Source organism: Bos mutus, chromosome 24, assembly GCF_027580195.1.
Source record: "Bos mutus isolate GX-2022 chromosome 24, NWIPB_WYAK_1.1, whole genome shotgun sequence".
Classification (NCBI taxonomy): Eukaryota; Metazoa; Chordata; class Mammalia; order Artiodactyla; family Bovidae; genus Bos; species Bos mutus.
Genome location: NC_091640.1, coordinates 44,750,548 through 44,768,626, shown reverse-complemented (window position 1 = coordinate 44,768,626; position 18,079 = coordinate 44,750,548). Strand labels below are relative to the sequence as shown.

Below are 18,079 nucleotides of genomic sequence, written 5' to 3'. Positions count from 1 at the left end.
ATTTTAAAAATCTCAATAGGGAATTCCCTGGCAGTCCAGTGGTTAGGACCCTGTACTTCCACTGCAGAGGGGATGGGTTCCATCTCTGGTTGGGGATACCTCATGCCACGTGGTCAAAAAATACCTCAATAAATGATTTCTTAAATTAATTATGCTTTATAAGCAACTTAATTTTACTCTTCTTTCCTTTTCCTTCTCGCACTTGTCTGGGTTTTCAAAATCATTCCATAGAAATGATGACCTATTGGAAAATAAGTTGATTTCTGTATACAGCCAGAAGTAATTTCTAAATTACCTTATTTATAGTGAAAGATGGTACTCTAAAGAAAACAATAAAGTGAGTTTTCTCATCGCACCCCACTCCAGTACTCTTGCCTGGAAAATCCCATGGATGGAGGAGCCTGGAAGGCTGCAGTCCATGGGCTCGCTGAGGGTCGGACACGACTGAGTGGCTTCACTTTCACTTTTCACTTTCATGCATTGGAGAAGGAAATGGCAACCCACTCCAGTGTTCTTGCCTGGAGAATCCCAGGGACGGGGGAGCCTGGTGGGCTGCCGTCTATGGGGTCGCACAGAGTCGGACACGAATGAAGCGACTTAGCAGCAGCAGCAGCAGCAGCAGCAGTGTACAAGCACCGAACTGAATGAAATCAAACCCAGAAACTATTTATTAACCGCCTTCTGTATACTTGACTTTGGTTAAAGCATCCAATTATGAGTTTCACTCACTGTTCTCTCAAAAAATTAGAAGTCCATAATTAGGGAGAAAGAAGTCTGCCTCTGCTACTGTTGGGCCTATGACAGAAATGAGATTCCACTGGAAATCAGGCAGTAAATCAAGAAATTTGAATTCTAATCCAACTGCATGACCTCAGGCAAATTTCTGAATCTTGGAAGCATCAATGTCTTCACATGTGAAATGGGGCACTGGGCATGAGCCCAGGTTGTGCAACCCTAACTCTCTTAGATTTATGGGAAGACATTTGTCTGTGGGGAGTGGAATCTCAGGACGGTCTGGTCTCCAGCACCTGCAGTAGGTCTTTAGCTTGTTTCCCCGTAAAGTTCCGCTCAGCAGTCTAAGACCCGGAAATGGACCAAATCTGTGAAATTCTCGTGAGGCTCTCCTTTGAGCACTGCCAAAAATAAACAGCCTATTCCTATATCCTGAAACAGGAGGGCTTTGGCTCAGCTCTTATTACCAGAAAGGCGGGTTTAAAAGTTTAATATCCACCTGTTTCTATGCCCGTTTGGCATATTTGTAAATTATTGAATGCAAATAGAGGAGGCGAGCCTGTAGAAGCTTGGGATCCCAAGAATGCATTCTCTCACTCAGGATGGAAAGAGTTCAGGAAAGGAAAACAGGGGATCACCTGTCTTTTGCCTCTGGGAAATATCTATTCTTGGCAAGCAAAGGTGGAAACACACAGGCTAATTTTTAAATCCATAAAGGGAGGTCTCCAGAGCTTAACTGACAGAGTTCAATAAGCAGTTATCTGGATGGGTATGCATACTTTGGGCTTCCCAGGTGGCACCAGTGCTAAAGAAAACCCCTGCCAATGCAGGAGACATAAGAGACATGGGTTCAGTCCCTGGGTTGGAGACATCCCCTGGAGTGGAGCATGGCAACCCACTCCAGTATTCTTGCCTGGAGAATCACATGGACAGAGGAGCCTGGGGGGTTACAGTTCATGGGGTTGCAAAGAGTGGGACACAACTAAAGTGACTTAGCATGCACACACACACATGCAGACTCTGGCCCAAATCTTTTGCTCCAGCCAAGTGATGAATTCCTAGAGTTCCAGGCATGGTAGCAGTGCCCTCTTCTCTATCCACAGATGCCCTTCCACAAAGATATTGCAAGTCTCAGGGGCAGCTTCTTCTGCTTTCCTCTGTGATTCTCCCTCCTAGAGGGAGAGCTGTTCTCATAGCTGGCATCCTTTACCTGGCATTTCCATCAAAAACGTTTCATTTCACACCTAGCAAGTGAAAGATGCTAATATTCTTGATCATATTGGAGAGATGATCCCATTTCTTCAAAGCAAGATTTCCCAAGTGGTGGTAAAGACTACCATTTCCAAGAGATGTTAAGAACTATTCCCAGGAAAAAAAAATGAGGTTGTGTGGTCAGGTAAGATCGTGAAATTCTGTGTCTCACCCTCCTGGAACTTCACGGTGCACACTGGTCAATTAAAGGCTTAGGAAAACCCTGCAGAAGGAAGCAGGTACAGAGTAGTATTCCTCACACTCATCTAAGTTTGAAAACATCTACCACAAAACACCTACTGATATTTTGTGAGACTCAACGTGGGAAATCATGCCAAATACTTCTTTCTGTTATTTCAGTTGGCCTCCTTTCCTAATTACCAATGGTCTCAGTGAAAGAGGTGGGTATGGAGACAAGTTGAGTTCTCTATTTAAAGCAATCTGCTGAATTAGAGGGCTTTTCTGGTGGCTCAGACGTTAAAGAATCCACCTGCAATGTGGGAGACCTGGGTTTGATCCCTGGGTTGGGACGATCCCCTGGAGGAGGGCATGGCAACCCACTCCAGTATTCTTGCCTGGAGGAAGATGGGTTTAGACTGAATATCAATAATGAGTGTCTTCTTGGGCTTCTAATCATAATAGGCATTTCTAAATACGGCAATATGCCTACGATTTACCAGTACATCAATTCAACACATTTTATGGAATGTGCCATCATTCTGGGTGCCATGAAGACAGAAGAATCTAAATCATGGGTTCTATCTCTAAGGTACATACAATTCTGTCACAAGAGAAAAGTTAAAGAGAAGCATTTCTTATGCAGTCCAAATGCACGACAGAGATGCTGCACGCTATTGGTATTCAGAGAAGGTGTGACTTACTTGCTGGGCCTTGAAGATCTGAAGGATGTGAATAGGAATTGAGTAAGGCTGTCCTCAAGAAAGGTGTTAAGCCAAGCGCAAGGTCTTCCTTCCTGGCAGTAGGGATGAGTCTAGCATACTGGGGTTGATACAGGAGATGATGCGTGAAGTAATGGAAGGCAGAGCATAAGGGATGTCTGAGTAAGGAGCTTGTATTTTATAAACTGCTAGTGAGGAGCCAGGTGGCTATTGAGGAATTCATGACATCATGAGGCAGAATGAATTGACCCTCAGGGAAGCGCTGATTATTGTCTCCTAACCCTGGTGAGCACAGGAGATAGTGAAATGCAGTGGTCGAGACCATGTGTTTTGGACCTGAGTTGAAATCTTGACTGTCTAAAATTTCCCGGGGCAAGTTTCCTTACCCTTAGCTTCCTCTTCTGGAATGAAGATGCACGTATTTGTTCCAGAGAGCTCTTTTATGAGTTACATGAGATGACACATATAAGGTCCTTTGTGCCGAGGCTAGTAATTACGAAGAATTCAGTGATTAATACTGTTACTATTACTCACTGACCTCTGCTTCCAGGTTCTGAGATGATCTCCTTCCTTTCTTAGACCTTCTCCCACTTGAAAAATCCAGTGCTGAAACAGCGCCTGTGCTCAGCATCTGTGGGAGGTTGGCTGAGCACAGAACGCTTACCTGTATTCAGAAGCACATTTCCAGAGGGCTTCGCCATGCCCACCTTCCCTGGGGCAAATCCAAAGCATCTGAAGTGCTCACCTGCATCCGACGTTGCTGCCGATGCAGCAAGGAGAGATAACACTGGGGCAGGTGGGATCGCAACACTGTCCACCGTGGCTGGCTTCTTCCTGGTCATCACGGTGGACGCTGAGCTCTCGTTCTTACCATGCGTTGCCGTTTGGTCCACTTTTAAGTGGGGACTTGGTATCCCTAAAAAAACAATGACCCCAAAGCCTACAGTCACTTTAAAGAAACAGGAAGACAGGCAACATAAAATCTGAAAATGACCCAAGGTCACATCATCAAATGATCTGAACTTTGGCTGCAAGAATGACATTTTAGAATGTTTAAAGAAAAAAAAAAGAATTAGAAGCATGACTGGTTTTGGTTTTGTGGCTGTTAGTGGTGACAACATTTGGGTGGGCTACCTGAAAGTAGGGGTCAGGGCACAGGTCTAATGGATTATCCATTGCATACACTTTACCTTCCATGGGTCAAGAAGCCTGTTTTTTACAGAGGTTGTGGTATACACAGCATGGAGGGGAGAAGTGCACCCCATCCTAGCGAGGCTTCTCATCTCAGTCAGCTGAGGAGACAAGACTAAATGAAAAGGAAAAGTGTGGGCAACAAGTGTGGGCAGGTCTGCATGTTATTCATTCTAGGTGCTCGGGAGGAAGGGGTTAGTGTGGGAAGAAGTGGGGAAAGGCTTCCCAGAGCAGCATGGTTGAAGAAAAGGCATTCTCAGTGCTTAGGAGAATGTCTCCTAAGTCATGGGTGGGGAATGAAGATGATTCAGGCAAGAAGTCAGTCTTCTGGAGGCAGAAGATGCCCTGTGGGGACTGTTGTATAAATAGTCATCAGACCAAATGAGAGCTGTACGTGGGGGCCTTTGAGTGTCTGGTCATAATAGTCACATCTTTATGATGCTGAAAAGCCTGGGTAGGCTCTTATAAGGTGCCTGTGGATGGGTCTGGAAATTTACTACATGACACATTATAAGAACTATTCTGGAGCCTTGTTTCCTGGGCTCAAATCCAAGCCCTCTTACTTATCAGCTGCGTGATCATGAGCAAGTTGCTTAACCTCTCCAAGCTTCAAGCTTCCTTAACTGTGCAGATGGGACGGAACCACATTTTCTCATAGGAGTGGTTTGCAGCATCCATAAGTCAATCAAAATAAAGGGCTCAGAACAATGTCTGACACATAGTCCATGCTATGTGTTTCCTGTCATGATTATTGCTATTTTTACTACTATCACTATTATAACTTGCTCCACAGGTCAAACTAAAACCAGCCAGCAAAGCCTCAGTTCTCCTACCTGACATGACCAGGGATTTCTGGGGACCTTCTACATCCCTAACTGAAAAAAAAAAAAAAAAAATCACTCTCCAACTCATCTAAGCCTAAGTTCAGAGACTGGAGGTATCTGAATCCATGTCAAAAGGTCATCTACTCAGAATTTCTTTATTTGTAGGCTACAGACCACTGATAGCAACAACAAGAAGTGGCAAATAGCAACAACAATAACAAATAGCAATTGTTGACTTTTTTCCCATCCAACCAACTTGAGTGACACTGGTTCCTCCTAGACTGTCAACGTACCTCCACAGTGAGATCTGCTTACTTGGGCCTTAACAGCAGCCCTGTGAAGCATGTAGTGTAGAGATTACTATTTTCTTAATTTTATAGAAGAGGTCAACACATTTCTGGGATGTTAAGAGATAACTGACTAAACTCATCCAGCTCTTATTGTCAGAGCTGGAAGTTTTCAAGTAGCCAGATGCTAAACTCAGGGGTCATCTTGGTGCACTGGCCATCTTCCAACATCTGCCCATGACCCCGCCTACCAACAGCATGCTTCACACTGAGGACACAGAGGCCCTGTATCACACCTGGAAAAGGCATCTGTAACCACCTAAGGAAGAAATCCTGACATTTTCATTTACCTTCCACTACCTAGATAGCATATTCAAAAGCAGAGACATTACTTTGCCAACAAAGGTCCATCTAGTCAAGGCTATGGTTTTTCCAGTGGTCATGTATGGATGTGAGAGTTGGACTGTGAAGAAGGCTGAGCGCCGAAGAATTGATGCTTTTGACCTGTGGTGTTGGAGAAGACTCTTGAGAGTCCCATGGACTGCAAGGAGATCCAACCAGTCCATTCTAAAGAGATCAGTCCTGGGTGTTCTTTGGAAGGAATGATGCTAAAGCTGAAACTCCAGTACTTTGGCCACCTCGTGTGACGAGTTGACTCATTGGAAAAGACTCTGATGCTGGGAGGGATTTGGGGCAGGAGGAGAAGGGGACGACAGAGGATGAGATGGCTGGATGGCATAACCGACTCAATGGATGTGAGTTTGAGTGAACTCTGGGAGTTGGTGATGGACAGGAGGCCTGGCATGCTGCAATTCATGGGGTCACAAAGAGTCGGACACGACTGAACGACTGAACTGAACTGAACTGACCTTCCTCCTACTCTCCACCCCAAACCTCTGAAGCTTCCACTTGAGGAGCTGTAAATAACAATACCATTTTTGTTTTTTGATTTCATATTTCATAGAGTTTTGACAGTGGGGGTGCACAAACATCAAATTCTATGACAGAGAGACTGCAAGGCACAACCACCAAGAAATCAGGAAGTGCAACAATCATGGAAATGACCCCTGGATGATGCCAGTTTGAAAATATGTAGGTGTGCAAGGGATAGGCAAGGTAAACACAGGTAATGTATGTAAAATGCAAACAAAATCTTCTGCCAGGAGATACATCCAAATAGCTAACTGTGGTTATTCCGAGGAAAGAGAGCACAGGAAAGATTAGTGTGGGAGTTTTTACTTCTGCTCTTTAGCCTTCTTTAGTGTGAATATTTTTTAAACTACAAACATATTTTAAACTGTTTTTCCATTGAGAAAATACACATAGTTTAGAAAGACCCTAGTGGTCTATCAGAGTATGGTCATCAGAGTAGACTGGCTGATGCACTTTGACTGTGGATGGCTAACAAATCTAGCAATGGGACAGAAAGCCTAAGTCAGGAGAATCCCCCACAGTGGTACCCTGCGCCACCCTGGCCCTGTTCCCGTCAAACGGGCGCAAGCATCCTTGGCACAGCACACCTCTGGAACTTTAAGCTGCCAGAGGTCTGTTGGATTCTAGGTCCTCTCCCTGATCTGTCTGTCCTCTTTGTACCTGTGGACACAGGTGGGGCAGGTAGCTCTTTACTCAAATTATGACATGCACAAGGACTGAGCCATAAACAGGATTAGCAGGCAGATATTTAACTTTCACTTGGGAACACAGTGATTTTAAGCCATTTTGGTTGTACCCTTTTCAAACAGAGATTCACAATCCATATCATGCCATTAAAATGGATCTGATCACACCTCTCTTGGGTGTACTTTGCTACTCAAGTGTTTATATTACAGAATATGTTAAAAATAATAAAATGACACTTGGAACACTCTATAATTCAGATGGTCACTATTTAGCTATCTTGAAAGCCCTAGATAATTTAGGATTTTCTAGATTATAGTACTGTTTACTAATTGCCATCCAATGAATTTGAAAACAAAACAAAAAAAATCCTGATGTTTTCTCAGACATATTCCAGTTTTGAAAGGACTAGGGAAATAATTCCAGAAGTAGTGTATGTGGGCAAGAATATTAGATAAACTGTAAACGAAGGCTGATATAACAGTACTAGCAATTCACAAACTCTGTCTAGGAGCAGAGGTCTCAGGAAACTGGAATGGGTGACTTCTCCTTGGGAGAGAGCATTGGACAGGCTGGCCACTGGAAGTCTTGGCTTCCCTTCATTCCAGGTGGCAGCACATGCTGCCATGGAGAGGTACCCAAAGGACCAGACAAATGGGAAACATTTCAGAACCAGTTCTCACAAATGCTAGGTGACAGCAGAAAGGTGGGGTATTTGGCAAGTTCCTTTCCAGCATGAGCCTGGCTGTTCTCTCCAAGGGAGGAAGATTTTTGAGGCTGGAGACCAGTCATGAAGAAAGCCAGATTCAGCACTGTCCTGACTAGACCACTGAGGTGTGGCCCTGCTGCTTATACTGGGGCATGAGGAAAGGCAATGAATGATGGCTTCGATCTGGGAAAGGATCACTCTGTCAAATTCAGACAGCAGACTGTACGAAGATGGTAGATGTGTTCAGAGGAGCCCCAAACCCCAACACAGGACAAACTGTACTGAGGCTTGCCTATCTGGAGGCCAGTACATTTTTAAAGGAGGAAATAACAATGCTAATAACCTCGTGGATCCAACATCTGTTCATAATTAAGAGAGATGAGCCAAAGAGAAATAAAAAAAGTTAAACTTAAACGAAAACATTCTACTATAATCTGTTGACCTTGATTGATAAATTTTCTAAAAAAGTCTTTGAAACTGTGCATAGCCTATCGAGGGACAGTCACTCATTTTCAAAGGTAATTTCTCATAGATCACTTATCCTCTTAAACCTCTACCTGCACACTGTGTTTGCATTAGAGACTTGATTTATGGATTCCAGCTCCTCTGATGCAGAAGCTGACTTCCTGTTGCCTTGGTTACTTGGAGCTCAGTTCAAGGTTAAAGTACTCCCAAATCAGAATCAGTGGCAGACACTGCTTCTAGAGGCCAGGTTATTGACTGCCCCAGGATGCGGAAAGGTCAGAGACCAAAGCATTGTTTACTGCCTTAAGGGTGAGTCAATATCGAATCAATAGCTTCGATATCTTGATTCTGTTTCTTCCGAAGTAGTAGTTGCTGTTCAATTACCTCTTCCCCAGGTTGCTCAAGGTTACAGGGGTCATGCAGGAAAAGCAGGGTCTAACAGTGGCTGATTTTCCCAGGATCCCTGTAATGAGCTTTGTGACCTTGGATAATAAAAACCAGCCTCACCATAGAGTAATCTGTATGTCGCTCAGGTTTATAAAGTTAGTTATCTACTCATCTCATGCTCTCTATGGAGAAACAAACAAATCTTTGTGGGACAGTTACTATTTACTCCTCTTTTCTAGAAGAGAAAATGGGGGTTCAAGGAGGTGAGACAACTCATCTAAAAACACACCGCTGGTAAGAAGTAGTAAAAACTAGATCTTAACTCCTGGCTGAGTCCTCATTTCATACTTTCTTTAAAAGTGCTGATAGAATCATCATCCAGGGATCATACGTAATTCATTTTGTAATATCTACTACAGAAAGCAATATATTTGTAAAACAGCATGCGACTAATATAGACTTAATTAATTTTTTAATTCTAAGATTTGCAAATGCCCAGATGTTTCCTGTAGACAAAACTCAGAATGGCATAGTGAGAATGGCTGACACCACTGGGGTGGTTAGTTCCTTCCATCATCTTTTTGATCCTTTCACAGTAGAATGTAGGACTTGGCATGGACTGAGAGGCATGTTTTGTTGAAAAGTCAGTGGCTTTTAATCTTGCAAGGAGCAATGATATGCATTCTGCCATTTGCCCCTTGCAGCATCCCTATGTATGGATGCCAAGAGTCAGAGGGTGAAACTCCAGATTCACAAATGAGAAAACCAAGGCAAAGATGACCAGGTGAGTGCCCAAGCTCACATATCACATGTGTAGGAAAAAGCGGAGCTGAAATCCAGGCCTCTTGACTCAATTCAAAGTTCTTTTCTGTTCCCTAACACATTGACTTTTGGGTCAACCAGTATGTATTTTTCACAAGAGGAAACTCATCCTGATAACTTGATTTTAATTCCTTTTCTCATATGCTGGTTGTCTGTATGAATTCTCCCATTTCTCTTTTATTCTTGTTTGCAAATGAACTTCACTCATGGTAAATAAGGGGATACACGTTATAGAATAAAGTGAATTAAGAAATAGATGGATTTGGAAAATAATGTACTTCTGTGCCAAAGTCAATAAAAATGTTATTTTTGTTACATCATCTTATTCATTAATTCAGCAAGTATTTATTGAACATCTACCACACCAAGGATGTGACACTGGTCAAAACAGTTGAAGCCCCTAAGTTTTCTAAGAATTACATTCTAATTACCTCTGCATAGCATAAAGGTAGCTGTTACTTTTTATAAGGATTCTGAAGTATCCTAAAGGGCCTCTTTAATCATCAAAAAATCAGAACCTTTGCGACACATACAGAGTCTTTGGGTAAATTTGTAAAAGCCACGACATCTAGGTGGAGATCCCCAAGGGCCCAGATCTTAGCAAAGAGAGGGTATGATTGTAAACGTTCAAATGAAGCATGACTTCCTGTGTGCAGTGCACCCCGCTGTTCATGGTTTGTAGAGGAGCACGGGCTGCTTCTCGGCGCCCTTTTCTCCTCGAGCCTACACACTGCGAACAACCTGCTCAATTCCTGGTGATGCCCTATCAACATGTGTTTTGTGTCAAATGAATTTTACTTCATTTCAGGATCTTAAGAGATGAAATTCAGCCAAGGTCACTTGTAAGTAGGATGCTATTCAGTGAGCCTGGAGTCAGTCATTTTAAAACCAGCAGTTATTTGAGTGCTGCATAGCACAACTCAGAAAATGTGATCTCTGTCTTCACAAAGAAGGTTGAGTTAAGTAGAGAGTGTGATAAAACAGAAACACTTACAAAACTGATAAACCAAGTGAGATCGGAAGTCAAAGGAGTCAAATTCATAGGAAGTCAAATTCATTTCCTCCATGAATTAGGAGGAAAATGAGATCTCAGTGGGATCTGAGGTGGTCTTGTGTTCACTCATATATTAATTCAACATTCATTAAGAGCCTGTAAGTGCCAGGTACCTTTAAGTATAGGGAACAAGAACCTTCTCTGAATGGGGCAAACCCGTCCATGCAGGAAGACAGATACAAGCACAAAAAGCCCAGTCTTGAATAATAAGTAGAATTCAACAACTAAAAGTAGAGAGAAGGCCTGCCAGGACTGGGAAATGACAAGAGCAAAAGGAAATAACAATCCTTCTTTGTGAAACTGAGACAAGAGTGCTTGGACTGAGTTGTAAAAACCAAATACTGAAACATATGTTTGGAAAGGTAGTTGGGAAAAATTAAACCCACATCTTGTGGTTAGGTAGAGTTAGTTTCTCCCTTCCACATATATGTCTTATCATCTTGGAGAGACTTCTACAATAGGATTTATCTCCTATTATGTAATTATTTGTTCATTGTTCTGACAATTCTTGTAGGTAACTGCAAAATCTAAAAGTCAGGAACCATGTCTAACTTTATTTTGATTCCCTAGCACTTAGCTTGATGGGTATTAGATACTCAAAAGTGTTGGATGGACGAATGGACAAATGGAATATACATTTCTTCTTCTAGGCCCAAACCTTCTGGGGAAGCTGCTCAAATTATTTCTATTCACACATGGTCTTCTAACCTAAAACTCCTTTTTCAGCACAGTGCAGAGTACAGGTGACATTCTCTAGGGGTAAGATACCTGCATTACTAGCTGTGTGATTTGGGGCAATTCATGTCAACTCTCTGTGTTCAGTATCCTCATCTGTTTAAACGAGGTTACTGAGGATTAAAAAAGTTTATATATTGTAGTAGAAAATAATGCCCCTCTTTATAATTCCTAGAACCTGTGAATGTGCTATGTATCATGGCAAGTAGGAATTAAGGTTGTATTAATTCTGTAAATTAATCAGTTGACCTTAATATCTGGAGAATATCCTTGATAACGAGACAGTCAAAATGTAGTCAAAAGTTTAAGTTCATTTAAATAAAAGGAGGTAGAAGAGTCAGAGAAAGAGATGTGGTGATTGAAGTAGGGTAAGGGAGCAGCTAAGATGGAGGAGGGATACAAGTTAAAGCAGTGATCCCCAATCTTTCTGACACCAGGGGCTGGTTTTGTGGAAGACAATTTTTCCATGGATGGGGGTGGGGGCAGTGGGGATGGTCAGGCAGTAATATGAGCAATGGGGAGAAAGGAAAGTGGCAGATGAAGCTTCGCTTGCTTGCCTCCCACTCTCCTCCTGGCGTGCAGCTGGGGTTCCTAACAGGCTGTGGATGGGTACTGGTCCATGGCCCAGGGGTTTGGGACCCCTCAGTTAAGGAATGCAAGTTGCCTCAGGAAGGTTGGAAAAAGCAAGAACATAGATTCTTTCCTATAGTTTGCAGAAAGGAAGTTGATACTTTGATTTTAGCTCAGTGAGACTCATTTGGGATTTCTGACCTCTTACATTGTAATATAATACATTTTTGTTGGTTAAGCTACCAAGTTTGTGGAAATTTGTTATACCAGTAACAGAAATATTAACACATACAAAACCACTTATTATGGTGCCTAGATACAGTAAGCAGTCAACTGTGTTAACTATTATTACTCAGCACTACAGTCTTGGTGCTAATTGTTTCATTTTAAACTTATTTCATATGTTCAAGTCATGTGTATCTTCTGCATGCTTAATCACTCAGTTGTGTCCAGCTCTTTGGGACCCCACGGACTACAGCTGCCAGGTTCCTCTGCCCATGGGATTCTCCAGGCAAGAATACTGGAGTGGGTTGCCATTTCCTCCTCTAGGGGATCTTCTCAATTCAAGGATTGAACCTGTGTCTCAGTTTCCTCTTGGTCAGAATCTATTCTAGCTCTACTATTCTAAGTTGTCCAGATTCAGAGAAACCGCTAACAATCTGATTTGTTCTTGCTTCTCTTAATTTTGAAGTGAAGAAATGGGCTGAGAAGAGAATATTTTGTCTATCAGAACTTCAAAGAGATATTTTATTAAAGACTCCTTTATGCAGTAAATTCTAATGCTGTAGAAGCCAGTCTATCCTAATCCTACAGTGAAAAAGTCACATCAGATGAAAGCTATTTTCTAGATGTGCCCAATGATATCAGAATGGAAATACAGCAAACATCACAAATGCAAAGAGGAGACATCGTGAGTTAGAAGTTTTTAATCTTTCTGCATGTTAGACATCAGAACCTCTTCTTAGGAAAAAAACAGACATGGGTACACACACACATGACACATTTTGTACACAGCTCAAGGTTCAAAGATACTTTTAGGTTCAGGTTAGTATCCTGGCCTGCCTAAGTCAATTCCTGTGTACACACACACACACACACACACACACACACACACCCCAGAAGGACTAAGCACAGATAGATGTAACCAAACAGAATGCTGATGAAACTCCCCAATGCTTAAAAAAAAAGGTAGAGTCAAGTGGTACCTGTTTCTCTGAAAAATATAACACAGGGATTTTCAAAAGATACTAGCAAAGGAAGGATGCCTACAGGTCATTAAAACAATTTAGTAGCACACTGCACCAAGTACGGGGTTTTGTTACATCCTTGGTGATCAGGTAGGTTAGGAATTTGCAACTGATGCACATAAAGCAGCCTTCGTCAATAGATGAGCACCAAGAAGCTTCAGTAAAGGAAAATCAATGCAGTTTAGAGTTGGAAAGGAACTAGTCCAGTCCTTCCTGGGAAACTGAGGCCCCAGAAAGGGATGTATCTTGCTTTTCCCAGTGGCACACAGGGAGGATGGCAGGGCCATTACTCTGACCCCAGCTTTATTTTTTGACTGTCTCAGGCCAGTGTGTTGGCTTTCTGTTACACGGGTTGCAATCTGAGGCTTCACAGAAGCAGTCTTCTTGCTCTCCTGGTACATGCTTATTATTCTACACTCTACAGGGCAGCTTTCAAACAGACCAAGCCAAAAATGGCAGTTGTGATACAAGCTATAAGGCCACTGGCTCTGAGGGATTCTTCCCTACTCTCCTTAATGTGAAGTTGTTAATATAAGCATCTTTTGTAGTATCTTCCTTTTTACCTTTAGAACACAGAGATGCAGAGAACATCTGCATGGCAATACAGATCTTGATGCTAACTGGGTCACCTGATTTGCATTTTGATTACTGCTTATTTAGAAGCCACATTGAGAAAAGAGCTTGATATCAGGAGCTTAAATGCATGTGTGTCTATAAATATATGTATAAATAGATAAATGCATACTTGCTGGTTTGTGAAAGATCAGTCGAATATGTACTCATCTCTCAAGAACCTATCTGTAGGAGTCTGGCCATGTATGGATGTTAGGATTATAAATGTGGTTGCAGAATCTAATTACTCTCAGTGTGATATCACCCACTGGATGGACACACTGTGTCACTAGAGAAGTCAGTTCAGCATATAGCCCCCTTAAGTAGTCTTAGCTTTATGTGTGAGAAAGTTGCATTGCTTTAACGGTTTGAGTGCGGCTTTCTTCAAACCACCTACGTTGTTCCACTGTTTGAAATCATCCTATAAAATGGAAACCACTGTGACTGTGTGTAGGCACACACATATAGACACAGAATGTGTACCAGAAAAGCTCTCTTTTTTGCAATAGAAGAGAAAAAAAATCACAGAAACTCAGACCCATCATTAGATAGATCTCCTAATCTTTATCTCTGGTAGTTCAGTCAGACGAGCTAATACCATGATGATGGCTTTGAAATCTCTTAGGAATTGGATGAGGAGAAGTGATAGTGATGAACTCCCAGCTAATAAACACAGAGTGCTTATTTCGGCAGAATGATCAATTTCTAGATGTCCTGAGGCTTGTCTGATACAGTTGATTTACTCATCCTTACTTACCTCACTAATAAAGCCAAAGTCTACCATCAGATTACAGAGGTGCCTAGAATTTCTTAAAGGGGCAGAAGAAAGCTAAGGTAAAAGTCACCATATCCCTCTGAGCATCCTTCCCCAACCACAGCCCTTGAAATCCCAGCTGCCGCCTTCATTGGTACTCGCCACTCAATAGACTTTGGGCTAGTACAGTAATACAATTAATTTGTTATCTTGTTAGTGGAAATTTAATGCAATGATCTAAAAGAAATCTTACATATTGTGATAAACTTTAGTGCCGCCGGGCGGCTCCCCTTGCAATGGGCTCATTTCACTTCTCATCCATTATGTAAATGAGATTTGGAAATAGTTGAGTTTCACTAATGTAGCTCAACTCTGATGGATTGGAGAGAGTCAGTCCTACTGAAACTAATGAGGTTAAATGCATCTCAACATTTCTTTCTACTTGGTTGATTATGCAAGCTCTATTCAATAAATGGGATGCAGTGCATCTTTTTCCAACCATCCTCTAAGGAAATTTCACCATTGCTAGACCCCAGAGTAGCCCCAAATACATTTTGTTTGTATAATGCCTGTGTTGTTTCCAACACTGCATGGTGCACAAACAGAGCTAATGGATGATATGCCATTATATAATTTAAGATATAAGGGGAGTATTTTAAAAGTTAGAGCATCTGAGGAAGACTTTCAGTCATACAGAGAAGAGTGAAGGGAAATTTCCAGAAGTGGATGATGGAGATGAAAAGTCCTTGGTAGGACTTGAGATCAGAGAAGGAAATAGTCACTGGCAGAGTATGGAACTGGAAGGAGACTATGGCATTTGATTCCAAGAGTCACAAGACATCAGTCCAGTTCTTCGGGGCCTAGTCTTAAGACAAAGATAAACAAGAAGGACTTGTGCACTCTAGATTTCATTTCAAAGGCCAAAAAAGTAGTAGTTGTACAGTTTGGAGGCTTGATGCTTTTCACACACACACACACACACACACACACACACACGCTAAGGAATAAGCGTTTTAGGAGAAGCAGCTCAAACTCTCCAGGGTCATGGAATCACGAGGGAGGTGAGGATGAGTTGCTAAATATCAAAAACACCCAGACAATTATTTTGTCTTTATTTAAAAAGCGGGGGTGGGTTAAATGAAAAGAACTTTAACCTTCATGATAGCCCTCTCAGGTAGTTGGTTTATTAAAAACAATTTTTTTTAAATAAGAAAACTGAAGCTTTGTGAAGTTATATAACTTGAACAAGGTCCTATACCTAGTTAAGTGACAGAGCTGGGAATTAAATCCAGGGTCTTCTGGATTTAAAGTTACAGCTTATCTACCCCCTCAAAACTCCTTTCCCAGTAGCAGTGTGTTTCTTAATTACTGGTAGTACATTTGGATTCTGATTCTCCCACCTAGAATGTTTCTATCGCTATGTCCTGGCATAAAGACTAGTGCAGAGAATGAGCTCAGAATGAGCCAGCCAGGAATGAGAAGAGGAAATGCTGGTTATTTACAAGGTGATAAGGATGGAGGCCACCAGATGTTTGACTGAAAGCCTGGAGAGTTGGAGGAGAGATTGCTGGTTGAATAATCACTCCATCTTTGCCAACCGAACTAACTACCAATTCTCTGAAACGTGGGACCCCCAACAAGAAAGTTCGTCAACTCCTCAATATTCAACTTGATATCACATTTTCAACAAGTTACTGGTGGGTGGCAATAGGAAGAAATTTTGCATTTCTTTCTTGCATTAATTTATTCAGCAAAAGTTTCACTGCCCATCAGGAACACAGCCATTCTGGGTCCTTTTGGGGACTGTTAAAATACGGGTCCAGTTTTGGGGTATTCAAATATTTAGTTGAAGACACAAGATGCAGTAATAAGAAATTTGAATAAAAATAACGATCTCCCCTGAGCTGAAAAGACTACCAATATTACCTTCTTTTGCACCTGGGGCATGCCAGAGATTTACTGGGGAGATTTTAACAACTAGCATATACTGCAGAATAATAGTTTAAAATGGAACTTATTAACTATATAACTCATATACAAACATAAATAATTTATCTAGCTGATTAAGAATATGAATTTATATTAATATAGATACCATAATAAAGGTAACAAAAAAACAGTATGATTAAAGAAAAGTAGCATTTCAAAGTAGATGAAAGGATATGTTCTGAGCCCACATTCCCTAAATTCACAGCACAGGGTTATAAGTTATTGGTGTGTCTTGAGTTGGGCAACTTATTTCACCTCTTAGTGCTTCTATATTCTTGTTAATAGTGGAATTAATAATAGTACCTATCCTCTAGGCTTACATGTGAGAATACAAAGATAAATCTCTATCCTCAAAGTACTAAAGGTAAATACATAAATACTAATTCTCAATATTCTGTAATAAGGACAACGGGGTTAGGCATAAGAGCCAAGGGCATGAGCAACTTTCCTGTTAGGGAGGGAGGAACATCACTGAGGAGGTGATACTTTACTTGGGTCCTGAACAATTTAGAAGCACTGGCTCAGAGGGGATGAGAGGAAGGAAGGGCAGCAGGTGCAAAGGCATGAAGCATAAAATAGAATGGCATGTTTAGCAAAAAGCAAGAATTTCTGTGTGGCTACAATATAGACTCTAAGGCAGGTGGGTGAAGACAGGGCCCTAGGTCAGGCTGGGAATAATGCTAGGAATTTGGGTCTCCTTGTGGATAATGTGTTGTGTGTGTGGTCATTCAGTTGTGCCTGACTCTTAGTGACCACATGGACTGCAGCACGCCAGGCTCCTCTGTCCATGGAGATTCTCCAGGCAAGTCTACTGGAGTGGGTTGCCATGCCCTCCTCCAGGGGATCGTCCCAACCCAGGGATCAAACCCAAGTCTCCTGCATTGAAGGAGGATTCTTTACCATCTGAACTACCAGGGGGTAATGAGGCAACACAAATATTTCCATGTAGACACATAGACACCCAGCCTTGGAAAAGAGATCGTTTGCTCTCTACAGGTACAACTGTGGTTAAAGGGGACAAAAGCTGCTCCCAGTAGATATCTGAGAAGAGAGCCAACTCGAGACAAGGTTTCTACACTAAGGGTAGAAATTCACCCTTTGATCGTGGATGCTTAACCAGTGTGTTCTACTGTTCACAATTCCCGCTTGCCCTCCGTTTCCTTTTTCCTTCATCAACCTTTATTGGGCAAATTTACATTAGAAGTTCCCTTTGAAGCACTATAGGGCAAATGCTGATGAATAAGCTATGGGTCTTGCCCTGAAGACACTCGAAGCCTTGTTCAAATAATATGTTTTACAAATCAAATTTTGTTTTGTTCATTTGGATAGCTCACTGCCCAGTGGAAACTGGTTCAGTTCAGTTTCAGTCATGTCTGACTCTTTGAGACCCCATGGACTGCAGTACGCCAGGCTTCCCTGGCCATCACCAAATCCAGGAGTCTACTCAAACGCATGTCCATCGCATCAGTGATGCCATCCAATCATCTCATCCTCAGTCATCCCGTTCTCCTCCCACCTTCAATCTTTCCCAGCATCAGGGGCTTTTCAAATGAGTCAGTTTTTCTCATCAGGTGGCCGAAGTATTGGAGTTTCAGCTTCAACATCAGTCCTTCCAACGAATATTCAGGACTTATTTCTTTTAGGATGGACTGGTTGGATCTCCTTGCAGTCCAAGGGACTCTCAAGAGTCTTCTCCAATACCACAGTTCAAAAGCATCAATTCTTCGGAGCTCAGCTTTCTTTATAGTCCAATTCTCACATCCATATATGACTACTGGAAAAACCATAACTTTGACTAGATGGACCTTTTTTGACAAAGTAATGTCTCTGCTTTTTAATAAGCTGTCTAGTTTGGTCATAACTTTCCTTCCAAGGAGCAAGCGTCTTTAAATTTCATGGCTGCAGTCACCATCTGCAGTGATTTTGGAGCCCCC

The 18,079-nt window shown here is 42.0% G+C and overlaps 1 protein-coding gene across 3 annotated transcripts in view; it reads right to left on the bottom strand.

Annotated features, from left to right (window-relative positions):
* SETBP1 (SET binding protein 1) overlaps positions 1 to 18,079 on the bottom strand; it is a 407,102-nt gene that overhangs the window by 25,540 nt on the left and 363,483 nt on the right. For all 3 annotated transcript variants that reach the window (XM_070361976.1, XM_070361978.1, XM_070361977.1), the window contains exon 5: positions 3,628 to 3,798. In XM_070361976.1, coding sequence (XP_070218077.1) covers positions 3,628 to 3,798 — 171 coding nt within the window. The remainder of the gene's footprint in view (positions 1 to 3,627; positions 3,799 to 18,079) is intronic.